This window comes from Dipodomys ordii, unplaced genomic scaffold, assembly GCF_000151885.1.
Source record: "Dipodomys ordii isolate 6190 unplaced genomic scaffold, Dord_2.0 Scaffold60, whole genome shotgun sequence".
NCBI lineage: Eukaryota > Metazoa > Chordata > Mammalia > Rodentia > Heteromyidae > Dipodomys > Dipodomys ordii.
The window spans coordinates 8962185-8978774 of record NW_012267276.1 but is presented as its reverse complement, the minus strand read 5'-3'; the positions used below and the strand labels follow the sequence as shown (position 1 = coordinate 8978774).

General features: G+C 36.6%; 1 protein-coding gene across 4 annotated transcripts in view; it reads left to right on the top strand.

Annotated features, from left to right (window-relative positions):
• The window catches only part of Kiaa1109 (KIAA1109 ortholog), a 150657-nt gene that overhangs the window by 32487 nt on the left and 101580 nt on the right, over positions 1-16590 (top strand). For all 4 annotated transcript variants that reach the window (XM_013022153.1, XM_013022156.1, XM_013022155.1 and 1 more), the window contains exons 18-23: positions 4121-4297; positions 6310-6438; positions 9252-9371; positions 10551-10831; positions 12950-13200; positions 16199-16457. In XM_013022153.1, coding sequence (XP_012877607.1) covers positions 4121-4297; positions 6310-6438; positions 9252-9371; positions 10551-10831; positions 12950-13200; positions 16199-16457 — 1217 coding nt within the window. The remainder of the gene's footprint in view (positions 1-4120; positions 4298-6309; positions 6439-9251; positions 9372-10550; positions 10832-12949; positions 13201-16198; positions 16458-16590) is intronic.

Genomic DNA, 16590 nt, shown 5'->3' with positions numbered 1-16590 from the left:
AAAAAACTCAATAAAACCAGACCTCTTGTTTCTATATTGTGGAGATCATTTCGATTAGCATTATTTTATATGGTCATATGTACAGAGCTTTTGGGAACCTCTGCCAGGACTATCCTAGGCATACACAATATTACAAATAGGGAAACCATGGAGCCTATGTTTCTTTGGGTCTGGCTTACTTCAGTTAGTATGATTTTTTTTCCCAAGTCTTTTCGTTTCCATATGAATTGGGGCAGTGTCATTCTTTCTGTTGGAAACAGAATTCCATTGTGTATATATATCACATTTTCTTGACCATTCATCTACTGAGGGCATCTGGGTTTATTCCATACCTTAGCTATGGTAAATAATGCTGCAGGTGAACATAGTTGTGCTGGTAGCTTTAGTGTGGACTTGTTTGTGATCATTTGGGTAAATGCCCAGAAGGAGAGGTAGAGTGAAAATACCTATCTATGATTGTGGACCTCTAAAGTTTGTGCAACTACTGCGCTCTGGGTTGGTTCTTGTATATTGTCTTTAGAAATGGAAAGAAATGCATTGTGAATGTATACATACATATACATGTGTATATGAATATATGCATACATATATACATATGTGTGGAGAGTGTTGTTTTTTCCAAGACACGTGTACATAATTTAAGTTCATTACATCTTGGCCCTCCATAGAATAACTGTAGTACCCTAGCACTTTTAATGTTGTCTTGTATTTATAGAAGGGGGAAATTAACTCAAATATCAGTGCTACAAAAATGTAAAACATGGATATACTCAGTCAATGATTTATTCTTATTAACTTAACATAGTTACAGTACGCTTAACAGATTCCTTTATTGTATGCTTGAGAGTCAGTGATATTAATCAAATGAGAATTTACTATATTCCTTGATATCACTTCATTATTTGTTAACTGCTAAATAGCTTCTCTTGGTACCTACTGCTGCCTTACAAGCTTTTCCTACTTAGTCACATAAAAAATATAAAAGTAGATTTTAATACAAGGCAAAGTAATGCTATAAATGAGAAGACAGTCAAATTCATTAGTACATGATCATTTTCATGGATTATACATAATAACATTTAGTTTTATGTCATTTAAATCACTTAAAATAATATATCACCATTTTGTCATAGCTGGTTATATTTTCTTTGTAGAGTTATTTTGCTTTTGTATTTATATATTTGACATAGCTGAAATCATAATAGTTAAGATAATTGTAAAATAGGCTCTGTTTTTTCTCCACAAAATGTTTAATTTTTTTTTTTTTGGTCAGTCATAGGGCTTGAACTCTGGGCCTGGGCGCTGTCCCTCAGCTCTTCAGCTCAAGGCCAGTGCTCTACCTAGCTTGAGCCACAGCGCCACTTCTGGTTTTCTTGTGGTTTATTGGAGATAAGTGTCTCATGGTCTTTCCTGCCCGGGCTGGCTTTGAACTGCGATCCTCAGATCTTAGCCTCCTCAGTAACTAGGAGTACAGGCGTGAGCCACCGGCGCCCGGCTTAAAATTCTTTTATTTTAAAATAATTATAGGTTCAAGAAGTTACTTTATATACAAGTTTAGCCCTTACCTTTAGAGAGAATTTGTCTTTAAAGAGTGTATTTCTGCAAACCTCTGTTGAAAATTAGGAATGTTAACCCTGTGAGATGGCTTGGAACATGGTTCTAAAATTAGCTTGGTAAATACCTATGAACTGATAAATTATACAAGAGGGAGGCGAGTAGGAAAAAACTGGGAGAGAGAGTTGGAAGGGGTGATACTGTTCAAAAAGAAATGTACCCATTATCTGACTTATGTAACTGTAACCTGTCTGTATATTACCTTTGCAATAACAATTTTTTAAAAAAATAAAATGAAAAATTAAAAATAAAAAATAAAATGAAGAAAAGGGAAATAGATATACATTTTCTCAATGTATCCTGGAATATTAAAAGGGTCTGAGAATACTTACAGTGAAGAAATCTGTTTAGTCTGTCAGTACTTACTATTTGTGGTTACATTAATTAATGTGAGGTTCTTGCTGAGCAGGACAGGAATTGCCCTAATGAATTTGGTAGAAGAGCCAAATTGGGAAAATATTAAAGTAAAATAAATAATTTAAATGCCAAAAGTGCTATAAGGAGAGGTGCTGCAGTGCCTTCATAGCACATCATGGTCTGGAGACAAAAGCTGGATTTGATTTCGAAATGTCTGTGGTTATTGGTAGAGTTTAGGACGGAAAAAAAGAGAGTGAGTGCTGAGAGGCCTTTCAAAGGTCCTGGCAAGAGGGTGTTATTTGGACAAAGATGATAGTGAAGAAGGAAGAAGTCAGATAGAGCATTTGTGGCTGAGATTTCTGGGGTATTTCTTTTTTTGTTTTTCCTCTCTATTTCTCTCTGTTTATTTCCTTCCTTCTCTTCCTTGTTTCCTGCCTTCCTCCATGACTCTCCTCTTTTTTTAGTAGTACTCAGTTTTGGGATTTGAATCACTTGAGCCTACTCCTAACCTCTTTTTGCTTTCAGTTATTTTTCAGATAGACTCTTGCACTTTTCACCCAGGGCTGGTCTTAGATTATGACCTTACTGCCTTTTGTACTACACACTTGGCTTGTTCTTTGAGATAGGGTCTTGCTAACAAATATATTTATCCCAGGCTGATCTAGAAGTGTGATCCTCCTATCTCTGTTTCCCAGGTAGCTGGGATTCAGGCATATGCCATGATGTCTGGCCTCTGTATTCTTTTTGTTTTTTAAGCATTTTTTTTGTAAAGATACTATACCAGAGGGGTTACAGTTACCTGAGTAAGGTAATGAGTACATTTCCTATCCAGCATTGTTATCCCTTCCTTTATTTTTCCCCTGCCATCCCTTCCCTTCCCACCTCCTCAACTCCTCCCTCCTCCCTGGAAATTGTAAAAGTTCATTTTCAACATAGTGTCTAGTACATCTCGTCGTTACAATAGGTCAACCTGTATCCTTATTTCAACATTTTGTTATTTCCCTTCTCCTCCCCAAATTAGAATGTATATACAAGATGCAGGGCACTGGACTCAAATACAGTGAAAACAGGAGTTATACCATAGTGGAAGAACATAGAAACAAAACCTCTTGTGTCCCTATCTTGGGGTTCCTTTCACTTAACATCATCTTATATGGTCATATGTACATAGCTTTTGACCTTTTCTGCTTGTCTAGTAAGATTATCCTAGACGTATACTAGTTATTGCAAATAAGGGAAACCATGGAACCTGTGTTTCTTTGCGTCTGGCTTACTTCACTTAATATAATTTTTCCAAGTCTTTCCATTTCCTACCAAATGGGGTGGTGTCATTCTTTCTGATGGAAGCATAGAATTCATATATATCACATTTTCTTAATCCATTCATCTACTGAGGTACATCTGGGTTGGTCATCTGGGTTGGTTCCATATCTTAGGAATGGTGAATAATGCTGCAATAAACAGTTGTGCTGATAGCTTTAGGGTGGCCTTGTTGTGATTGTTTGGGTAAATGTCCAAAAGTGGGATTACTGGGTGATAGGGGAGCTCTATGATTAGTCTTTTGAGGAACCTCTATACTGCTTTCCAAAGTGGTTGAACTAATTTACACTTCCACCAACAATGCAGTAGGACTCCCTTTTTGACCTCTGAATTCTTAAGTGTTCTATGGAACTAGTGTTTCATTAAATAGCTTTTTTGTTGTTGTTGTTGGTCGTGGGGCCTGAATTCTGGGCCTGGGCACTGTCCCTCAGCTCTTCAGCTAAAGGCTAGTGCACTACCACTTGAGCCACAGCGCCACTTCTGGATTTTTTTCTTTTTGCTTATGTGGTGCTGAGGAATCAACCCAGGGCCTCATGCATGCAAGGCAAGTGCTCTACCGTTGAGCCACCTTCCCAGCCCCTCCACTGACTTCTTATATTCCCTGGCCAAGTACTATTTTCTGTATTCATAGAGGCATCTATACTGGCCAGTGATATGTAGATTTTGGACTCAGCAGTCATTCTCTGTAGGTGGGCAGTTATAAAAAAGGTGTTGCAATAGGAGAAGTCTTACTTTTCAGATAGTTAATTTGGTCATTCATCTCTGCAGGGATAAAGTATTTAGAGATTACAATGTGTTTTCTTACACTTCTTTATATTTTTCTCAGCAGCGCCCCCCTGTGGATGAAGTACTCAGGGAAGGTCACATCACTTTGTCTGGTCTGCAGCTGAGAGCACATGCTATGTTCTCAGCAGAAGGTCTTCCTTTAGGAAGTGATTCCTTAGAATACGCATGGCTAATTGATGTTCAGGCTGGCAGCCTTACAGCTAAGATCACAGCACCACAGGTGAGAATATCTATAAGAGATGTAGTCTCTTTCCTTTCCTTATCACTTTCCCAAGAATGACTTATATGACAAGCTCAGTGTTCACTAAGGACACTCTGATGAAGGCTTCTTGCCATTCGTACCTTAACAACAGATGAGTTACTGATAAATTATGTAGTTACACATAATTCAAGAATTTGAGAATTTCTTTGGGAAAGATTCAGGATTAAAAGCACTCTAGAAATTTATCGTTAAAGTATATTGAGATATGTGGATATATATTATACATACATATATAATACATAAAATAAAATTCTAGTTGTCTGGAGACAACTGTGGAAAAACTTGGCACTATCTTTTTTTCTTAGTATATGGAATATTTTTCTAAGGGCTTTGCTTTCTTTTATATTTCTTTTTCTTTTTTTTTGGGTCCGGTCGTGGGGCCTGAACTCTGGGCCTGGGCGCTGTCCCTCAGCTCTTCAGCTCAAGGCTAGCGCTCTACCACTTGAGCCACAGCGCCACTTCCGGCTTTTTTCTTTTTGCTTATGTGGTGCTGAGGAATCGAACCCAGGGCCTCAGGCTTGCAAGGCAAGCGCTCTACCACTGAGCCACCTTCCCAGCCCCATTCTTTTATATTTCTTAAGTAAGATTTGAAAATTGTCCTTATGATGTTAAGGAATAGGCAGCATCATGTTTGCTATATCTGCAAGCAAGGTAATATAATTTATACCTATTATTAATAATGGATACTAGCTCTAAAAAATAAAAACTAATATTCCAGTAAATACATCTTAATGCTAGGTGTAACCCTTGGACTTAAATCTATTCCTACTCCCATCTAACTTAAGGCCCAAAGGCCTTAAATATTTTGAAGCTATAGAAATAGACAATTACAATTTAGTTGAATAACCATAGTACTGTCATAGTTCACCTGTCAAGTCATGTATTTGGATACTATGAACGCTTGTCTTAGCATATCAGAAGACAAGAAAGTTTGGTACAAATGTATATACTCAATATCAACTAAAATTGATAATTACCTGGAATGTGTCTGAAACATACTGTATACTTAGGGGTAGGTGGCAGCAGCAAGAATGTACACACAGGATCTAGGAACCACCTTATATTGGATGGAATTTATCAGAACGCAGTAAAAATATTCTAGGAATATTCTAAATGCATTGAATTAGGAAGGGCTATTTTGGAGTTAAATGCTATCTCAGCATATTAGGAGATAAAAATAAGTGAAAAGAAATGTGTAATGGAATGTATAAAAATAGATGAAAATAAATATTCAGTACCTTCTGAATATATCTTACAACTGCCTTCTTCTTACTTCTCCCACTTCTTATCCTGACGTAAATGAATCAAAACAGAAGAATATACAAAGCAGTATGTTTTCTAACAAGAGACTAATCTACATGCTGGACACAACCTTTTGTTCTGAGGACTGGAAGAGTCTGATATTTATGAATTGATGTATTCTTAAGATGACTTACTTCCTTTGTGCATCACAATCTTGCTGTCACTCTTACCTGCATACTTATGTATTGACAGATACCTTAGCCTCTTCTTCATATGTTTTAAATGTAAATTTCATGTTGCCTAATAGTTGAAATTACATGCTGCTTTGGGGGGGACAATGTCATGTGTACACATCTCCCGTGTGAAACTTCATTATTAGATAGAGGATTATGGATGCCTTCCTGTGCTAGAATTTCAATTAGCTATATAAGAAAAATGGTATTACTTGGCAGAGAAGGAAGAGGGTGAGTATTTTCTTTACAAGTCGCTAAGGTGGAATTTGTTTAATTGAAATAAATTTTCATTTTGCTGACACTTTGTCATTCACAAATGAAGAGTATCCCAAGCCTATAAATGATGTCAAGGTAGAAAAATCGAGGCTAACAAATAGATTATGAAGTAGCAGTTGGAGGATAGTATTTGGTGTCTTTCATGTGAATATTGCTGATGAGGTTTTGACTCTAGCTTTAGTGCTAACATGTTGTCATCCTGTCCTGATTTATCTGCAGTTGGCATGTCTCTTGGAGTGGGGGCAGACATTCGCTTCTCATGTGGTATGTCGGGAATATGAACTGGAAAGACCAAAGTCCGTAATAATATGTCAGCATGGCATTGATCGTCGGTTCTGTGAATCTAAGGTATATTAGAAGATAGATTAGCAATGTTATAAAGATTGATGACTCTTTTTACAACCTGAAAGGTTGGGATTCAGCTTTATATTGCTATGAAATAAATAGCATAGTTCAGTGCTTTTCAATTAATTATTCTGTAAATTCCTAGCCAGTTGACTCTAAAAGAATGAGGCAATTATGAAAACATATATATATTCACACCAAGAGATGTAAAAATTATGTCTCATCGCTCGTGTTTGGCTGTCCAGATTACTGTTTTCATTACATTATTAACTTTTTGAAATATGACTGTAGAAGTATTTCAAAGTTTAAGCCAGTGGAAGGCTACATTATATACAGGATATGCTTTGCAGCCCATCCTGAAGCTGGTTAGTTTCCTCTAGTGGAATTCTTACTGTTGAGCATTTGTCAAGTCTGTTACATCTGTTTGCTCTCAAGAGTACTGAGCCACCTTCACTCAGGAATAGGATCAGAAACTGTTGGCTACAGTCCCTAAAAACCATACACGGTGACTAGTGAAATGTGTGGTTTTATTGCACAGAATTCTTTTTTTAGGAATTTGGAGGAGGGGGCAGTTTTCCTTTGAAGTTGGAATTAGGCTCATTTCAGAAAATCTGGAAAACATGGTGGTTCAAAAAAGGAGTGTAATGTACATAACATATTTAACATAACATTATTAACAATGTTGTTTTCCTTTCTAGTTCTTCCTAGTAGGTGTCATTGCTTATTTCTGTTACATTATTGTGAATTAAAGATAATTCATTGTAACTAGGTGCCGGTGGCTCACGCTTTTAATCCTAGCTACTTAGGAGTCTGAGAGCTGAGGATCATGGTTCAAAGCCAGCCCTGTCAGGAAAGTCTGTGAGACTTTTATCTCCAGTTAACTACCAGAAAACTGGAAGTGATCCTGTGGCTCAAGTGGCAGAGCGCTAGCCTTGCTGAAGAGCTGAGGAACAGTGCCCAGGCCCAGAATTCAAGCCCCATGACCAATAAAATACTACTATTACTACTACTACTACTAATAATAATTTATTCTGTTTTTAGCTTACTTCCTTGACAATAAAGGAAACAATTCAAAATATTGATAGAATTATTATTTATAATTATTAAACATATTGCCGCCTAACAGAGAATTGATTCCTCTTTCCCATGTCAGGCAATTACTTTCTTATGAGTAACCCACCCCTACCTTTAAGGTGCCTTTCCCTGTTTAAAAAAAAATCCTCAAGGGTCTGGGAAGGTGGCTCAGTGGTAGAGTGCTTGCCTTGCATGCCTGAGGCCCTGGGTTGGATTCCCAGTACCACATAAGCAGAAAAAAAAAAGCCGGAAGTGGCATTGTGGCTCAAGTGGTAGAGCGCTAGCCTTGAGCTGAAGAGCTGAGGGACAGTTTCCAGGCCCAGAGTTCTGGCCCCATGACTGGACCCCCCAAAAAAATACTCAAAACTTTCATGTTGCATTATTAAAATTTTTAATAGTCAAGTTGATTTAAACATTTTATATACCCCTTTCTACGCTGTAAAGTTTGATGTTTAACAAGTGTTATGTACGTATTTAGCCTTTAATAGTGAAGATTTAGAATCTTTGTATAACTTGAAAGATTTCTTTGTTGTTTTTCTTTTTTTCTCTTTTTTTAAAGAGAAGAGCCCTTATCCCCCCACAATCATTGGCCTGGGTTTTGTTACTCAAATTAGTTTGTTAGTTCTGTCCTTCTCTCTCTTCCCCTCAAAACTCCCCATGCCATGGAGAGAATTTGTCAATATAGAGTACTGACTACTTGAAGGGCTGTTTATAGTCCTGGTTTAGCGTCAGGGAGCTATTCTTTTCATACTACTAAGCTACCTACTTTATTCAGAAATTCATTGAATTGAGTGATGTGTATATTTTCCGCCAATCAGAATATTAACATATGTTAACAAATACGTTAGAAGGGAAGTGCAATTCAATTTCTGTGTATTAACCTATGTTATCATAATATTTACAGTTGATATGTATGCAAGTAAGTGTGAAATAAAATGCACATGTGTGGTTTTCATAAAGAAATCTTTTGCCTCTGAAAGCTTATATAATTCTTTTTAACCTTGTAATTCTGTTTGTCTGTTTACTTTGTTCTTTTTTAGTTTAAGTTATAAATCATAGGCATATTATATCTGTTAGGTTTGCCATTGTCCTTTTTGAATAAAGTTGACAAATCGTTACTTAGGTCTAGTTTTCTAACTGGTAATGCTTTGATTACTGATGCTTTCATTTATCATTATAAAAGAATGAACTTTTGATTTTTTTCTTTGTGTGCCACTCCTGGGATTTGATTTCAGGGTCTAGGTGTCTTGAGCTTTTTTGCCCAGGCTAAGTGTTTTATCACTTGAATCACAGCTCTACTTCCTGCCTTTTGGTAGTTGGAGATGAATCTCATAGAATTTCCAACCTAGGCTGGCTTTGAACCAGGACTCTCAGATCTAAGCCTCTGCATGCCTGATGCCCAGCCTGACTTTGTTGTTGTTGTTGTTGTTGGTTGTGGGGTCTTAACCCTGGGCTTGTGCACTGTCCCTCAGCTCTTCAGCTCAAGGCTAGCGCTCTACCACTTGAGCCACAGAGCCACTTGCGGCTTTTTCTGTTTATGTGGTACTGAGGATTGAACCCAGGGCCTCATGCATCTGAGACAAGCACTCTACCACTAAGCCACCTTTCCAGCCCCTTTGACTGATTTTTTAAAACATGTACATGTAAACAGAGTTTTATGTGTTTATTTAAATAAGGCAGTTTACTTGATGTCCATGTAGTAAATTGATGATGGTAAATTAATTGTACACTTCTTATTTTAGTTGAGCTGCATTCCTGGGCCTTGTCCAACTTCAGATGATTTGAAGTATACTATGACTCGTTTAGCAGTGGATGGAGCTGATATTTACATTGTGGAGCATGGTTGTGCTACAAATATAAAGGTGAACATTTGTCAACTTTTCTGTCAATCTAATTCTTTTTCATTTTACTAAACCAAGTCTCCTGTCTTGACATGCAGCATACATTTATAGTTTGTCATTTTCGAGACTACCAGATCTCAGAAGATAAAGGTTCCAGTACTTTACCAGTCATGCCCTCTTCTAGCATTAAGTTTTCCCAGCACCTTTATTCTGATTGGATTACTGTGACATTGCCTTATGTCAGTGTAGAAAGTAGCAGACTTTTTTGATGGTACTAGGAATTGAATTTAGGGCTTCATGGCTGCTAGGCCAATGCTCTACTTGAGCAACATCCCCAGTCTTATTTTTTTTTTTTTAGTCTGTTTTTCAGATAGGCTTTTCCCTAGGGTCCTTGTACTATAGTTCTCCAAAGTAGCTGGGATTCATTGACAGCCATCACCCTTCCCACTTGTTTTTGAGCTAGGTCTTAACAACCCTTTGGCTGATCTGATTCAAACTATGTCTCAGTCTCTTAAGAGTGGGGATTACAGGCATAAATCATGTGCCTGACATCTATCTTTAGTTTTTGTTTTTGTTGTTATTTTTGTCAGTCTGGGGCTTAAACTCTGGGCCTGAGTGCTGTCCCTACGCTCTTCAGCTCAAGGAGAACACTCTACCATTTGAGCCACAGCACCACTTCTGGTTTTCTAGTGGCTTATTGGAGATAAGAGTCTCACGGACTTTCCTGCCCAGGCTGGCTTTGAACTGTGATCCTCAGAACTCAGCCTCCTGAATAGCTAGGATTATAGGAGCGAGCCCCCATTGCCTGGCATCTTTAGGTTTTATATACTTAAATTTCCTGCTTGGAAATATAAACATTTGTTTATCACTTCTGCTTTATGAATTCTGGTTCAAATTAAACTTTGTCAGTTTTTTTGTTTTTAATTACTTAACACCCAGCTAATTTTTCTCCTTATATTGTTTTTCTTTGAATTTATACTTTTTAAAAAAAATTCCACATTCTTCTATTATTGTATTTACCTTTTGGATTTTTTGTTTCCCTTTTCAAATGTTTTCCTTTTTTCTTAACCCATTTCTTATTTCTTTCTATTCTGTTTTCTTCCATCTGTCTTTCACTGTGTGAAATGGTTACCTATTTTGTAGTTTCTCCCACACTACTTAAAATTATTGAACAATTTTAATTTCTTCCTTCTACTTAAGATGGGTGCAGTTCGGATTGCAAACTGTAATCTCCACAATCAAACAGTTGGGGAAGGAATAAGTGCTGCTATTCAGGATTTCCAAGTGAGACAGTTCATTGAACAATTAAATAACTGCCGAGTGGGACTTCAGCCCGCTGTGCTGCGGAGGGCCTACTGGCTTGAAGCTGGGTCAGCCAATTTAGGACTTATTACTGTTGATATTGCACTAGCCGCAGTCCATCATTCTACACATGAAGCACAAAGACATTTCCTGGAAACCCATGATGCCAGAACTAAGAGGTGGGTGACAAATTTAACAATTGTAGTAGACTCAGATTCAGATGAAAATTCCTATATCGTTGTAGAAGAAATTCTGAGTTTAGGAATGGAGTAAGAACATGAAGGACCTGATTCTTTTTTTTTTTTTGGTTGGTTGTGGGGCCTGAACTCTGGGCCTGGGCACTGTCCCTCAGCTAGCGCTCTACCATTTGAGCCACAGCACCACTTCCCCTGATTCTCAATTGAATTAAATACCTAATATTTCATCTCTAGTGATTGTACAGTTGCTGGAAATAACATTTTTTGAATGTTTTCCAGCATTTACTTCGCTAATATAAAGCTTGAATCCATCTTCATTTTATGTTTTTATTTTTTGAAGTAATCTAAAGGAAGAGATTTAGAGATTTTTCTACAAATACTTATTAAGATGCAAAAAGCATTCATTCTTAATAAATTTTTATGTATTTTTCCATTTTACAAAATTTTAGTTTTCACCCATTAATTTCTCCAAATAATTTGAAGACTTCTTTTTTAGTTAAAAAACAGTCTACTAACATTCATTTTTATTGACTTTTCATTGAACTTTTAAATTGTTATAAGAAAACATCTTATAAAAATGGGCCTGGGAAGGTGGTCAGTGGTAGAGTGCTTGCCTTGCATGCATGAGGCCCTGGGTTCCATTCCTCAGCACCACATAAGCAGAAACAGCCTAAAGTGGCTCTGTGGCTCAAGTGGTAGAGCACTAGCCTTGAGCTGAAGAGCTGAGGGACAATGCCCAGGCCCAGAGTTCAGGCCCCACGACTGACAAAAAACAAAACAAAACAAAAAAACACCTGACTATGGAAATAGATGTATGGTGAATGTTTTTATGAGAAAATGCATTTTGCAAGATACTAGTGGCTTGTTCATGAGTTATACCTTCAGTCTGACGTTCTGCTGGTTAATTGTAGATGGACACTTAAGAGACTTTTCTGATCTGGGTGGCTTCAAAGTGTGATCCTCCAGGTCTTGGTCTCCTCATTAGCTAGGATTGCTGACTTGAGCCACTAGTACCTGGCTTAAAGTACTGGGTTTGACCCAATGGAGAAACAAATTTTTAAAAAGCTTGGGTTTCTTTATTAATTATTGTTTGTCTGCAGTTAGGTGAAGTGGCAGGACAAAAATTTGCTGATGAAATGAAGGAGCTCTTGGTAACTGAGGTTGTCTCAAACGGTTCATTTAGGCTTATTGCAATGTTGCTACTTTGCCAACAGTTTTGCAGAATCTAGGATTTTACTCTGTTCAAAACCTAATATATTGGCCTAAAGTTTAATAAAAAATTTTAAATAGAAATTTTTAAATACTTTTGAGAATGTTAGCTATTTTTTAAAAACTGGATTTCAAGTTCTTATTTTTTTAAAAAATATTTTTATGGTACTGGTTATTAAATCCAGAACATTGCATATGCTAGGTAAGGTTTTTACCTTTCTAGCTCTTTACTTTTTTTTTTTTTTTTGAGACAAAGTCTTACTATGTAGGTTAGCCTGGCTTCAAACTCCCTATCCTCTTGCCTTTGCATCCATTGTGTTGGTTTTACAGGTGTATACCATACTCTAGGCTTGATTTTGGTATTTGCTTCTTTTTTCATGCTTTTTTTTTTTTTTTTTTGGTGAGTTGTGGGGCTTGAACTCTGGGCTTGGGCCTTGTCTCTCAGCTCTTCTGCTCAAGGCTACCACTCTACTACTTGAGCCACAGGGCCACTTCCGGTTTTCTAGTGGTTTATTGGAGATAAGAGTCTCACGGACTTTCCTGTCTAGGTTGGCTTTGACACGGACTTTCCTGTCTAGGTTGGCTTTGAACCGTGATCCTCAGATCTCAGCCTCCTGAGTAGCTAGGATTACAGGTGTGAGCTACCAGCACCCGGCTCATGCTGTGGTTTTTATGTGTACTATCTCTCACTTGACCTTGTAAGACTTTCTTAGAAAGTAACATGATTAAAAAGATAAACCACAACATAAATGCCTTTTATGTTCATTTTTGTTTTAAAATACATTAACGATAACCTTGTATTTATTTACTGCCAAAAGTTTTTTTTTATTTCTCAATGAATTTTCTTTTCTGTTGTTGTTTTTTGTTTCTTTTGTTTTGAATTTTGTGTAGGTTGTGGTTTTTGTGGCCAGATGACACCCTGAAGAATAAGAGATGCAGAAACAAATGTGGTTGTCTGGGTGGCTGCAGGTTCTTTGGTGGCACAGTAACTGGCTTAGATTTCTTCAAACTTGAAGAGTTGACACCTTCTAGTAGCTCAGCGTTTTCAAGCACAAGTGCAGAGTTTGATATGTATTATGGACAATCTTTGCTACAGCCTGGAGAGTGGATTATTACTAAAGAAATCCCTAAAGTAGTAGATGGTAATACATTATGTTGTTTATGTCTTATGATAACTTTCAGTTGTTTTTTATCCATGTGCCATTCTGAAAGAAGTTCAGTGTTGTTTTGACCTATTTAATTAACTTTTGAATAAGATTTTGAATAAGATTTAGTATAAGCCACACTTATTTTGTAGGTAACAACTAAAGCCAGATAAGGCTAGTAGTCTCTTTTGGAATCTTGGAGGGACAAATCTCATGTTGTTGATAATAGGTGGCTTTTCCTGAAAAGCTGGTCCTAAATATTGTCTTAGATGTCATCATTTCCCTGTACCACAGCTTCTAGAGATATACTTAGGAGTATTTGTGTTTCTCCTCTGTTTTACCATCTTTTGTGGGAAAACTTAGCAGTAATAATATTTATATTATTGGCCCCAAATTACCAACTACTTTTGCAAGACTTTTTTTTAAAACTAAAATTGAACATTTCAAGCAGAGAAATCTGATCTTTCTGTAAAGTCTTTAGGATAATTTTTGTAAATACAGTAGTTTTGCATGAGTGGCCTTAAGTGAATAGTTTTAGATTTAATTAGTGTCTTTTCCAAATACTCAGAAATGAAATTTTCTTTGAGTTTCTTAGTTATGCATCCCTGTACTTGAGGGTAATAATTACTATGAAATACATAAAAGTCCTAATACTCTATGAATATTTGGTCATTTCCCCTTAATCTATTTAAAAATTTTTTCCTTTTTTCAGTGGACAAAAATAATAGAAAAGAAATAGTTTTAAGAGTTTTATATTTATTTCTCATGTGTAAAAGCTGTTAGAGAAAAGCTTGTCTTACTTGTATAAGCCCTGTTTAAATGTTTTTTGATTAATAATGCGTAAGCATGTACATGTTAGGGAAATTTTCTAAAACTCTGATATTTCAAGGCGAAAACAAATATTGCTTAACTATCTTCTTACAACTTTATTTACATTTGAATAATGTTCATCTTTAAAGGTTTACACTGGCATTTCTTATTTCATCCCCAAGTTACCATGGCTGGTAGATATTATCCTTGTTTTATAGGCAAGAATTGGGCTTTTTGCTGAGGCTAAGTTGTACAAAGTCCTACAGCTAAGAATATGTCCCAGTAGAAACTAGAACCAGTCACTTTGGTAATTCTTTTATTTTTATCACAGTTAGCAATCTTTACTCTTAAAAAGACAAGAAAATGAACAGGTAAGTTACAGATTATTGGAAGGTATTGCAAATTTTATATACAATAAAGGAATCAGCGTCACAATAAACAAAGGGCTCTACAATCCAGTGATAAGAAAACAAAACAACTCAATATTGCACAGAGGGGCTGAACTAATATTCCTTTAAAAAATAAAGTTGACAGTATTTATTAAATTTTAGCTATTAACATCTCTCTCCCTTTCCTCCCCCGCCCTCTTTTTTTTTGCCAGTCCTGAGGCTTGAACTCAGGGCCTGGGCACTGTCCCTGAGCTTCTTTTGCTCAAGTCTAGCACTTTACCACTTGAGCCACAGTGCAACTTCCGGCCTTTTCTGTTTATGTGATACTGAGGAATTGAACCCAGGGTTTCATGCAAGCTAGGGAAGTACTCTGCTATTAAGCCACCTTCCCAGCCCTCCACCCCTTTTTAAATTGTTATTGTAGAGGTAATACACAGAGAAGTTACAGTTACATGAGTCAGGTAATGAGTATAATTCTTCCCTCACTGTCTCCCAGTTTTTCCCTCCTGACCTCACAAGATGTATAGTTCATTTTCCATAGTGCATAGTGAGTACCACTGCTGTGTTTGTTTCTATGCTAAATCTGGCACTAATCCTAAAAAGTGTTTGATTATGTAATTTGAAACTTAACTACCACAAACTCAAGAGTATCTACAAGGAGAGATGGTACAAAAGGGAAAATAACTTCCCTTTCTAACAATGAACAAAGCAAAACTAATTATAATTCTTACTATGTTGAATAGAGAATCTCTATCCTTCTGGTGTGGTTCTCAGTAGTGAGTTATAAATGCTAAATTACCCTACCTCCCCTTCTCCCCTTGAAGATTGAAATTAGTCCCTACTCATGTATATGTGTTTATTATTGCTGAGTCTTAATAGCCAAGTATAGATGTGCCCTATCAGGATTTAATGAAGAAGTTCAGATTGGTAGAATTAAGGATCTACTCACTCAGTTCCTGTGGTATAGAAGTAAACCAATTTTCCTTTTCATTTTTGTTGTTCATTTTGCATGTTGCATTTGTGACAGTTGCAGTAGATAGTATTACTTATATTGTAAGTCTCTAAGTCTCCCCCCCATCCTAGAATTCCATATAGAATTATATTCAAGGGATATTTTGTCCCATTAACAAGTTCTCTTTTCTTGGGTAATGCAGAGATGGCAGAGGAGGGTAAAGCTGAACAATTCTTACTGGTGGTGTAGGGGGTTTACAGGCAGCTACAGAATTCTCCTTTTACCTCTTGGTGTACTCTACCTCCAGTTATATAATACATCATAGGACTCTTTATGAAACTTTGAAATGATGGTAATCTACTCTGGTTGTAAAGTAGTTTTTATTCATTCACCAAATCATGTTTTGAGTGCTTTGTGTGTTTGAGGTGGTTATAGGAACTGGAAGTATCTAGACTGGAAAATGATACAGTCTGCTCTCATTGAACTTTTAGATGTCAAAATGTTTAAATCTGAATTAAAGATATATGATGTTCTTGTTATTTGAACTTTCTTTGCAGTTTATTTTTACATTTTAATGCTAGAGATGGGATTGCGGTTTGTGTATGTACCTCATTCTCTACCACCAAGCTATTTCTGAAAATTTTAAAATAAAAGATTCAAAAAGACAAAAAGTGTACTATCTATAGATTCTGAATCTAGACTTATGAATATATCTATTTATGGTCTTTAATATACTTGTACTTTAAAATGATTTTTTAAACTGCAATTAAGTTGTCATTTGTTATTGAAAAAATATTGCTTTGGAAACCTTCATGTTTGCTTAATGCACATTTGGTTTTTTTAGGTAATGTAAGTGGTATGAAAAGGAAAGAGTGGGAAAACAAGTCAGCAGGAATGGAAGGAGAGAGGAAAACCCAACACCTTAGTCTCCAAGTTCCCTTGCGATCTCATAGTTCTTCCTCTTCCTCAGAGGAGAATAGTAGCTCCAGTGCTGCACAGCCTTTGTTGGCTGGGGAAAAGGAAAGCCCATCTTCGGTTGCTGATGACCATTTGGTTCAAAAGGATTTCTTGCATGGTACCAAAAGAGATGATGGTCAAGTAAGGTCAGTAGTCAATTAGAATTAGAAACTTGATCATAATAGTTGATTAAAATAGCTGTGAAAAACTTCTTCCTTCTCTACTTCCCCACTTTACAAGAGTTTTTTCCTTCTAACTAAATGTATTGTGAAATTACTG